General features: G+C 43.7%; 1 protein-coding gene across 1 annotated transcript; it reads right to left on the bottom strand.

Annotated features, from left to right (window-relative positions):
* Positions 1–10144: 10144 nt before the first annotated feature.
* On the bottom strand, positions 10145–10638 carry LOC117389630 (small membrane A-kinase anchor protein-like). Its single transcript, XM_055230624.1, has 2 exons — positions 10467–10638; positions 10145–10415 (listed from the first exon to the last, which is right to left on the bottom strand). Exons 1-2 carry the CDS (start codon positions 10543–10545, stop codon positions 10225–10227), a joined length of 270 nt encoding a protein of 89 aa, XP_055086599.1. The 5' UTR covers positions 10546–10638; the 3' UTR covers positions 10145–10224.
* Between the last annotated feature and the right edge of the window lie 638 nt (positions 10639–11276).

The raw sequence follows: 11276 nt of genomic DNA, 5'->3' as shown, positions 1-11276 counted from the left end.
CATACCTTTTAATTTACCCTGTCGAGGGCCACATAAAATGACGTGGCGGGCTGCATTTTGAGTCACAAAATCAAAAAAATTTTAACTTGACACTTTAAGATGCTTTTGTGAGCTAAACATACTGAACATTTGCACTTTTAAGTTGTTTTTTGACGGACAGTAGGTTTACGTTGCTGGTTTGTGCCTCCATGTCTCTGTGTCCTGCACAGACATGTCTGATCAGCAGCTCGAGGTCAAAATAAATCCACTGTGTTATTATTAAACACTTTGTTCATGTTAAAGCTAACGGAAACTAGCATGATAATGTGCACTTCCTAATTCTCTGACACAGCGCAGACACTGGTCAAAGGACAATGACAGGATTCATCTGTGGAGCTGGACTCGCACCGACAACCTGTGAGTCACCTGACCCCTCAACCAATGATGTTTATGTCAAGAGCGGGATTTGAACCGCCAACCTTCAGATCAGTGGGTAAACACTCTACCAACTGAGCCACTGTCGGCCATGTCAGTTCAGGACAGTTAAAAAAAAAAAAACCTGATACAGGATGATTGGACACTGCTGCAGCTTTAGTCACATCACAACAGACTTCAGTCAAATCTTAAATCATAATAATGTGAAGGAGTTTTTTGTGAAATAAGCAGGTGATGCATGTGAGGTCTGCACTCTGAGGTCTGCGCTCTGAGGCCTGCGCTCTGAGGTCTGAGGCCTGCGCTCTGAGGTCTACGCTCTGAGGTCTGAGGTCTGCACTCTGAGGCCTGCGCTCTGAGGCCTGCGCTCTGAGGCCTGCGCTCTGAGTTAGGGTTTGTTGACAGTTTGGTGATAAAACTCGTTTATGACTTGAGCTCGTAGCAGAATAACAGAGCTAAAGTGGCTCTTATCGCTGCAAACGGCTTAAAGTGCAGCCATCTGACCTCATGAGTGTTGAAGGACCAACGGCTCCAAACAGAAACTCTCTTATGGGAAATAACGTTTCAAAGTCGGACATTTTGAAGCTAAATAAACATTGCTCTGTGGATGAAAATGACCCTTAAATGAACTGGACTGAAGGGATGTGGAAGCTGATCCGCCACTAAGAGCTTTGAAACATTTCCTCCTCCAAATAATGTTGTTTTTTTTTTTAATCTATGCAGTCTTGTATATTTTTGGTAAACATATATTTATACAGAGATATCAGTCTGGCCCCGTCGGCCTCAGCTCAGCAGTGACCTGGAGTGAACCTCATCGCGGAGGCTAACGAGCTACATGCTAACTAATAATGTTCATAAAGCAACAGTTTTAAGTCCAAAAAGCACATTTAAAACACAAGATCCAGCTAAATGCTTTAATAACAAACACATTTTAAATAAAAGTACAGGTCTTGTGTCATTACTTCCACAGAGACGATCAGACCTGAGCTTTGTTAAATCTTTATTCAGATTAAATTATTACCAAACGCCATCGTCCAATCAGAGGCGTTCATTTCAGTGACGCGTGTGAAACGAAGGAGCTCATTGGTCGACATCATTTACAAACAAAACCACGTGTTTTTCAGTCTCCTGTGATATTTTCGTGTTTTCTTTTTTCTACATTTGTTTTGATACAGACGGGCCGTGCTCGTCCCTGATTGGCTGATCCACCTGTCAATCACGCACGTCTGAACTCACCGGAGACCAGACCCACATCTTCACAAAGTACTGGAGAAGTTTGTATTCTGGATCTCAGGTAAACAAAATAAAAAAAATAAAAAAACAACATTAAAATTTCATCAGGAATTATCCGATAAATAACAAACTGAAAAGGTTAAAGATGCATTATGTAACTTTTCTGACTGGGGGGAGGGTGTATAGCATTAAACTTATCTTAAATTAATTCATTTACAGGTGTTTTTATTGCTAAAAAAAAAAACTAAAAAAAAAAAATGCATTTTTACTGGGAGCTGGCTCGCCTCTACACAGATCTGACCCGTATCTTGCCTGATGGCTTCACCGGCTCATCTCCAAATAGATACACATGTTAAAATTCATATTGCAAAACATTCCGGGCAAAGCAATAACATCTCCATGGAGACGAGCAAATGGAATACCATCCTCCAGGAAATAATAATAATAATAATACATTTTAAAAAGGAAAGTTACATAGTGCCACTTTAAAGGTCCTGTAGTTTTAATCCATGTTCTGATGATGTTTCCTCCTCAAAAACAGACCTGGAGTTGTGTTTTGTTTCATTCACATGTTTGAGTCACTTTATTATTCGTCTGTTTCATCTCCAAAGCTCAAAACGCTCTGTTCCACCTTGTGATGTCATCAAGTGGTAGTTTTCAAGTTAACTCCTCCCACTTTTACCTTTAGTTAAGTAGTAGATCGGTCAACTCCGAGACTGAAATGATCCAAATGATTCTATAAATGAAGGTGTGTGGAGTTTAAAAACACAGTGGAGCACTTCCTGTATCACCACATGATGACATCACAAGGTGGAACAGAGTGTTTTCAGTTTGAGAGAAGGAGACAAAAAAAACAAAAACTGATAAGAATAGAAATGTTATTATTTTTATTCCACATTTGACATTTTATATTTTGCTAAAAACATCAACATTAATGTGGATTTTAATGATGCGATTCTCAGATGTGATGACGTCATACTCCCAGAAGGGGGCGGGGCCACACCTCCCCATTGATACTTTGCAGTGACCTTACACGTGCCTCTACGGTGGAATGTTCAGCGGTTACCCTGGAGACATAACGCGCACGCCGACGAAAAGTGTTGAGTAATAGAACTTCAAGAGCTTCAGACAGAGCAGTGCCCACAGTTAGCATCACAGCCCGATTTGAACAGCATTTATCTGGACGGCCTGTGTGTGATTGGCTGATAGAATGTGATGTCATGTTAAAGCCAGATGCCCCGCAGAAACGCCGTCCCTGATCCTCCGTCTGCTGTTTGTCCTCCTGTCTCTGTAAACTCTTATCGCTTGACTGAAGAGGTTTTAGACGTCATCCGTGCATGTTTGAGTAATCTAGAGATCTTTATTCAGCGCTGTTCAAACCCTCCTCACAGTTAGTTATAGGATCCTGTACGAGGCTCCGCCCACAAGCGTACATCACCCACGCCCCACACGACAATCCTCCATAAATATACAAAAACATGACACAAACTGTGCACTACGACTTCACAAACCTGGTGTGATGTGCAGTAGTTTCATTAGTGCGATGATGAGTGTGATAGAGCTCTGAAGGGGGAGGGGCTTAGCACAGAGAGCAAAGAGAGAAGAGACTCAGAGACAAAAACGACAGAGTTATAACCCACAGAAGTAAATGACCCCCTTTTAAAAAAATATGGCTTCTTGTTTACTAGTTTAGTCCTGGTTTAAACCTGGTTGAGTCCTGGCTCTGTCCTGGTTTAGTCCTGGCTCTGTCCTGGTTTAGTCCTGGTTTAGTCCTGGTTTAGTTCTGGTTTAGTCCTGGTTCGGTCCTGGTTTAGATCTGGTTCAGTCCTGGTTTAGTCCTGGTTTAGTCCTGGTTTAGTTCTGGTTTAGTCCTGGCTCTGTCCTGGTTTAGTCCTGGTTTAGTCCTGGTTCAGTCCTGGTTTAGTCCTGGTTTAGTCCTGGTTTAGTCCTGGTTTAGTCCTGGTTTAGTTCTGGTTGAGTCCTGGCTCTGTCCTGGTTTAGTCCTGGTTTAGTCCTGGTTCAGTCCTGGTTTAGTCCTGGTTTAGTCCTGGTTTAGTCCTGGTTTAGTCCTGGTTTAGTTCTGGTTTAGTCCTGGCTCTGTCCTGGCTCTGTCCTGGTTTAGTCCTGGTTTAGTCCTGGTTTAGTCCTGGTTTAGTCCTGGTTCGGTCCTGGTTCAGTCCTGGTTTAGTCCTGGTTTAAACCTGGTTTAGTCCTGGTTTAGTTCTGGTTTAGTCCTGGTTCGGTCCTGGTTTAGTTCTGGTTTAGATCTGGTTCAGTCCTGGTTTAATCCTGGTTTAATCCTGGTTTAGTCCTGGTTTAGTCCTGGTTTAGTCCTGGTTTAGTCCTGGTTCGGTCCTGGTTCAGTCCTGGTTTAGTCCTGGTTTAAACCTGGTTTAGTCCTGGTTTAGTTCTGGTTAGTCCTGGTTCGGTCCTGGTTTAGTTCTGGTTTAGATCTGGTTCAGTCCTGGTTTAGTCCTGGTTCAGTCCTGGTTTAGTCCTGGTTTAGTCCTGGTTCGGTCCTGGTTCAGTCCTGGTTCGGTCCTGGTTTAAACCTGGTTTAGTCCTGGTTTAGTCCTGGTTTAGTCCTGGTTCAGTCCTGGTTTAGTCCTGGTTTAGTCCTGGTTTAGTCCTGGTTTAGTCCTGGTTTAGTTCTGGTTTAGTCCTGGCTCTGTCCTGGTTTAGTCCTGGTTTAGTCCTGGTTCGGTCCTGGTTTAGTTCTGGTTTAGTCCTGGCTCTGTCCTGGTTTAGTCCTGGTTTAGTCCTGGTTTAGTCCTGGTTTAGTCCTGGTTCGGTCCTGGTTCAGTCCTGGTTTAGTCCTGGTTTAAACCTGGTTTAGTCCTGGTTTAGTTCTGGTTTAGTCCTGGTTCGGTCCTGGTTTAGTTCTGGTTTAGATCTGGTTCAGTCCTGGTTTAATCCTGGTTTAATCCTGGTTTAGTCCTGGTTTAGTCCTGGTTTAGTCCTGGTTTAGTCCTGGTTCGGTCCTGGTTCAGTCCTGGTTTAGTCCTGGTTTAAACCTGGTTTAGTCCTGGTTTAGTTCTGGTTAGTCCTGGTTCGGTCCTGGTTTAGTTCTGGTTTAGATCTGGTTCAGTCCTGGTTTAGTCCTGGTTCAGTCCTGGTTTAATCCTGGTTTAGTCCTGGTTCGGTCCTGGTTCAGTCCTGGTTCGGTCCTGGTTTAGTTCTGGTTTAGATCTGGTTCAGTCCTGGTTTAGTCCTGGTTCAGTCCTGGTTTAGTCCTGGTTTAGTCCTGGTTCGGTCCTGGTTCAGTCCTGGTTCGGTCCTGGTTTAAACCTGGTTTAGTCCTGGTTTAGTCCCGGTTCAGTCCTGCCTCAAAAATACATTGTAGTTTAAAGCTGCACTACGTAACTTTCCGGCACTTGTCTCTATGGAGATGTTATTACACTGCTCTGAATGTTCCACAGTGGGGCTTTAAACGAATGTGTCTTTATTCATCCAGTAACAGTTTTATTATTTATTTAAAGAAATACTTAACTGTACATACATTAGCTACTCGTCTCCATGGAGATATACAAGTTTAAGGCCATACTACGGAACATTACAAACAAATCAATAACATATCCATGGACACAAGATTCCACCGGAAAAGTTACACAGTGCGCCTTTAGTGCAGACGCTGTAAGTTCATAAACGTCTGCACTTTTGTCCCTCGCCTTTTTCCAGACTGTTTCGGCGCGGGTTAGCTTAGTGTTAGCTTAGTGTTAGCTTAGCATTAGCTTAGCGTCGGCGTGCAGCCTGCTTCACGGTTTAAATCCTTCACAAAAGTGTGTCAATCCTCTTTAATGCCAGATCAGCTCCGAGCCGCGGCGCCCTGTGAAAAGTTACCAACGGCAACCATAACGGGATTAAAGAGACAGTACGCAAATATACACACGGAGGAGGAGGCGGAGCTACGTTCATTCATTCTGTTCATTTTTAAAGCAAATTCAAACTGGAGCTTCTAGAACAACACGATGAACTAGACGAGACGAGGTCCACGTGTCTGTTTCATACTTTGTGTTTGTTTAATCCTAAAACCGTCCAAGGAAAAGATGAATGAACGTGATAAAAAAAACACTTTATTTAGACGATAGAATGGGATTTTCCACATTAAATGGCACAACATGGTTTTCTCTTCTCATGTGGACTAAACCAGGACTAAACCAGGACTAAACCAGGACTAAACCAGGACTAAACCAGGATTAAACCAGGATTAAACCAGGACTAAACCAGGGCTAAACCAGGACTAAACCAGGACTAAACCAGGACTAAACCAGGACTAAACCAGGGCTAAACCAGGGCTAAACCAGGACTAAACCAGGACTAAACCAGGGCTAAACCAGGACTAAACCAGGACTAAACCAGGACTAAACCAGGGCTAAACCAGGACTAAACCAGGACTAAACCAGGACTAAACCAGGATTAAACCAGGACTAAACCAGGGCTAAACCAGGACTAAACCAGGATTAAACCAGGATTAAACCAGGGCTAAACCAGGGCTAAACCAGGACTAAACCAGGACTAAACCAGGGCTAAACCAGGACTAAACCAGGGCTAAACCAGGACTAAACCAGGACTAAACCAGGATTAAACCAGGATTAAACCAGGACTAAACCAGGGCTAAACCAGGGCTAAACCAGGACTAAACCAGGACTAAACCAGGACTAAACCAGGACTAAACCAGGGCTAAACCAGGGCTAAACCAGGACTAAACCAGGGCTAAACCAGGACTAAACCAGGGCTAAACCAGGACTAAACCAGGGCTAAACCAGGGCTAAACCAGGACTAAACCAGGACTAAACCAGGGCTAAACCAGGACTAAACCAGGACTAAACCAGGACTAAACCAGGGCTAAACCAGGACTAAACCAGGACTAAACCAGGACTAAACCAGGATTAAACCAGGACTAAACCAGGACTAAACCAGGATTAAACCAGGATTAAACCAGGACTAAACCAGGACTAAACCAGGACTAAACCAGGACTAAACCAGGACTAAACCAGGACTAAACCAGGACTAAACCAGGATTAAACCAGGACTAAACCAGGACTAAACCAGGATTAAACCAGGATTAAACCAGGACTAAACCAGGGCTAAACCAGGACTAAACCAGGACTAAACCAGGACTAAACCAGGGCTAAACCAGGACTAAACCAGGACTAAACCAGGACTAAACCAGGGCTAAACCAGGACTAAACCAGGACTAAACCAGGACTAAACCAGGATTAAACCAGGACTAAACCAGGGCTAAACCAGGGCTAAACCAGGACTAAACCAGGATTAAACCAGGATTAAACCAGGACTAAACCAGGGCTAAACCAGGACTAAACCAGGACTAAACCAGGACTAAACCAGGGCTAAACCAGGACTAAACCAGGGCTAAACCAGGACTAAACCAGGACTAAACCAGGATTAAACCAGGATTAAACCAGGACTAAACCAGGGCTAAACCAGGGCTAAACCAGGACTAAACCAGGACTAAACCAGGGCTAAACCAGGACTAAACCAGGACTAAACCAGGGCTAAACCAGGACTAAACCAGGGCTAAACCAGGACTAAACCAGGACTAAACCAGGACTAAACCAGGATTAAACCAGGATTAAACCAGGACTAAACCAGGGCTAAACCAGGACTAAACCAGGACTAAACCAGGACTAAACTAGGACTAAACCAGGGCTAAACCAGGACTAAACCAGGACTAAACTAGGATTAAACTAGGATTAAACCAGGACTAAACCAGGGCTAAACCAGGACTAAACCAGGACTAAACCAGGGCTAAACTAGGACTGAACCAGGACTAAACCAGGACTAAACCAGGGCTAAACTAGGACTGAACCAGGACTAAACCAGAATCATGTGTGTTATATGTGTCTTACATGTGTGTTACATGTTACATGTGTATGTTACGTGCGTGTTACTGTGTTATGTGTCTTACATGTGTGTTACGTGTGTCACACGTGTGTTACATGTGTGTTACGTGTGTGTTACATGTGTGTTACGTGTGTTACATGTGTGTTACGTGTTACGTGTGTGTTACATGTGTGTTACATGTGTGTTACATGTGTGTTACATGTGTGTTACATGTGTGTGTTATATGTGTGTGTTATATGTGTTACATGTGTGTTACACATGTGTTACATGTGTGTTACATGTGTGTGTTATATGTGTTACATGTGTGTTACATGTGTGTTACGTGCATGTTACATGTGTGTTACATGTTACATGTGTATGTTACGTGCGTGTTACTGTGTTATGTGTCTTACATGTGTGTTATGTGTGTGTCACACGTGTGTTACATGTGTGTTACTTGTGTGTTACATGTGTCACATGTGTGTTACCTGTGTGTTACATGTGTGTTACGTGTGTCACATGTGTGTTACGTGTGTGTCACACGTGTGTTACGTGTGTGTTACGTGTGTTACATGTGTTTTACATTGTGTTACGTGCGTTACATGTGTGTTACGTGTGTGTTACGTGTGTGTCACATGTGTGTTACATATGTGTTACATGTGCGTTACATGTGCGTTACATGTGTGTTACGTGTGTCACACGTGTGTTACATGTGTGTTACGTGTGTGTCACACGTGTGTTACGCATGTGTTACGTGTGTTACATATGTGTTACATGTGCGTTACATGTGTGTTACATGTGTGTAATCCTCAGTGTGCAGTAGTTCACACTGGTCCATGGTGTAAACTCGTCTGTGTCTTTTTCTTGTGAAACAGACACTTCAGTATAAACAGACTCAGGAAAGATTCGTGTCTTGTTCGTTTCGATTTTAGAATCGAGTATCAGACGTTCAGATGTATCAGTATCAGACGTTCGTTGCTTGGTGTGGTAGATTCTTTAGAGCAGACAAAGCACATTAGGGCGTCTTTTTGCTGGAGGACAGACCGGCTCCTCGGTGATTTCCGGGACGTGTCTGAGAGCTCGTTGTGGTCGTGTTTGATGGTTGGACACAGACGTTCTGGACCGATGTGTGCGCTGTGCGTCTCTGGGGACGCCATTAGGGGGCACTTTACTCACACAGGAGGAGACAGACAGCGCCGAGGGCTCAGGGGAGGGCATCTGGCTCCAGTTCTCTGTGTGACAGCTGCAGATGTGTGGACCTGGTTTATGGATCATATCTGTGGAATTACTGGGTCTATTCACATCAAACAAAAACTGACTCGAAGTTCAGGACTAAACCAGGACTGAACCAGGACTAAACCAGGACTAAACCAGGACTAAACCAGGACTGAACCAGGACTAAACCAGGACTAAACCAGGACTAAACCAGGACTGAACCAGAACTAAACCAGGACTAAGCCAGAACTAAACCAGGACTGAACCAGGACTAAACCAGGACTAAACCAGGACTGAACCAGGATGACATCTTTGTGGAGCTGATCCCAAACTAATAATGACAAGGTTGAACATTTGTGGAGCAGAAGTTTGTAGAAATAAAAACATAGAGTTATACAGAGTTAAACAGGCCCCGCCCCTTCACCTGACAGTACGACATCATCATCCGTCTACGCCCTCGTGAACACAACCTATCCGTGGGTTTCAGAGCGAACACAAAATGAAGACCACAGAGATGAACAATTTAAGACAAAGTATAAAATCTTTAGAATGAGAAAACATCTTCAAAATGGCACCACACGACAGTAACAGGAAGTGCTCCGTTTGAAACTATGACATCACTCGATCGTAGAAATAAACGCGCGTCTATGTCATAACAGTCGTGTCGGCGCACGGACTCGCTATTTGAACCATAGACTGTATAAAGAAGCGGACCACGGCGTTCGGCTCCACTTGAAGCTCACCGAGGCTAGCAGTTATAGCGGCTAATTTAGAGCCCAGTTCCGACTGTTGAGAGTCATAGCAACCAAAGAGCCAATCAGGAGCGAGGCTGGTAAAGGTAACGCCCCTTCCCAGTCCACACCGCTGGTTTAGCAGGGAGCGGGAGCTTAGCAACGCTGTCAATCAAACCTGTTGCTAACGCTAACGGGAGCAACGTCGGGGGAAAGAAGGACCTGATTTGTCTGTTTTTAATGTTCATATTTTGATTTACAGACACAAAAGTGAAATAATAAAAACCCCGGGATCATGTAGAGGGTTAATACGAACATTTAAGACCAAAATGCGGCGGCTAGCGGGTTAGCTATGTCCGTTTATATAGACAGTCTATGATTTGAACAGACGCAATTAGCAAATCACAAAGGCCGCGGTTTTTAAAGTACCATCGTTTCCTCCGCAAACGATAAAATATCTCATCTTATTTAGCATAAAAATAGTAGTTTAGATCCGTACAAACATGTTCTGAAATGTGATTCTTGTGTTCGTTTGTCAGTTTTCGGTCTTTTTGTCAATTCTTCTGAAGCTGAATGTTGAACAGAATCCTTTTATTAAAACATAAATCACATATTTAATCACAAAACTCGTCAGAAAAATCACAATTTGACTTTTTTTTTCCCCTCCAAATCGCTCAGCCTTAAAAACAAAAAATCCCTCATCGCTGCGTTTGTTTGTTTGTTTTTTCCCCCCAGATTTTGGACAAACGTTAGCGTGTTTATTTAGCGTTAGCGTGTTTGTTTAGCGTCGTCAGGGCACGTCGCACTCTATGTAGGGAATATCTACGTATCTCCTGTCCACCTCCACCCACTGCTGCACCGCCCGGCTCACGATCTCCTCCGACAGTCTCTGAGCGAAGTCCAACAGCGCCGGGCTCACGGGAGGGCGGCCATCTTGGGACTGCTGACCCGACGGCACCAGGTAGGCCTTCTCCCCTCCTCCTGCTCCTCCTGCTCCTCCTGCTCCTCCTCCTCTTCCTCTCCTGTGACCACGCCCCTTCTCTGTGGAGTTTGCATTTGGGTCACGCTTTTTGGACTTGACGCACCCCATAGTTCTGAATAGTTTGTACATTTAGACCGTGAAGAGTTCGCACGTCCAACGCCAACGGCACGAAAATGAACCCAGGCTTGAAATATATGAGGAAATCAGGATAAATATCACGTTAAGTTAGTATAAAAATAAAAAAAAATTAAAGAAATAAAAGAAACATATTGCCAAAGTTGTTCGTTTTTTGTTGTGTGAACCGTTATCGCCGAGGGAAGGATGCTAAAGCTAGTTGCCGAAACGTAACATTCCAACAAAATCAGAGTTACAAAAATCAGGAAAAATCCAAACGACAATTTTTAAAAAGTTGATAAAAAAAAAAAAAAATGAAAAAAAAAAAAAACAGGATAGATTTAAAAGTGTTCCCGCTCAAACAGATGCCGCCATCTTGAATCCAAAAATCCGAATCCGTAGTGAAGTTAAGCCCGTATTTCACGAGTTTCATCCTCCTCTATTGTGACCATGTTCTCGCTTGAATATGACGTAATATTATTCCTTTTAAAGTGACTGGTTGGAAGTTGGCGGCAGACGACCGGAAAAACCAAACATTCCCATTGCCATTTCCCATTAGATGAAATTCCCGTTGCGTGAAACTGGAACAATCCTGGAAGACTTCAGCTTTGCTCAGTGTGCGGATTCAGAAGTGGCAACTGCAAAGAAACATGGGAAAAACAGAAAAGAATGATTAAAACGCGTCAGCAGTCGACAGGAAAATCTGCTCAACAACAAAATGATCCAAATGATCCTATAAATGAAGG

Source organism: Periophthalmus magnuspinnatus, chromosome 21 (assembly GCF_009829125.3).
Source record: "Periophthalmus magnuspinnatus isolate fPerMag1 chromosome 21, fPerMag1.2.pri, whole genome shotgun sequence".
Classification (NCBI taxonomy): Eukaryota; Metazoa; Chordata; class Actinopteri; order Gobiiformes; family Gobiidae; genus Periophthalmus; species Periophthalmus magnuspinnatus.
The sequence above is the reverse complement of the archived record's forward strand: the minus strand, read 5'-3'. Positions and strand labels throughout refer to the sequence as shown.

Coding starts and splice junctions, on each gene's coding strand:
- LOC117389630 (XM_055230624.1), bottom strand. CDS start 10,545: ATGTACAAACTATTCAGAACTATGGGGTGCGTCAAGTCCAAAAAGCGT. Junction 10,416..10,466: donor AAACTCCACAGAGAAGGGGC/GTGGTCACAGGA, acceptor CAGGAGGAGCAG/GAGGAGGGGAGAAGGCCTAC.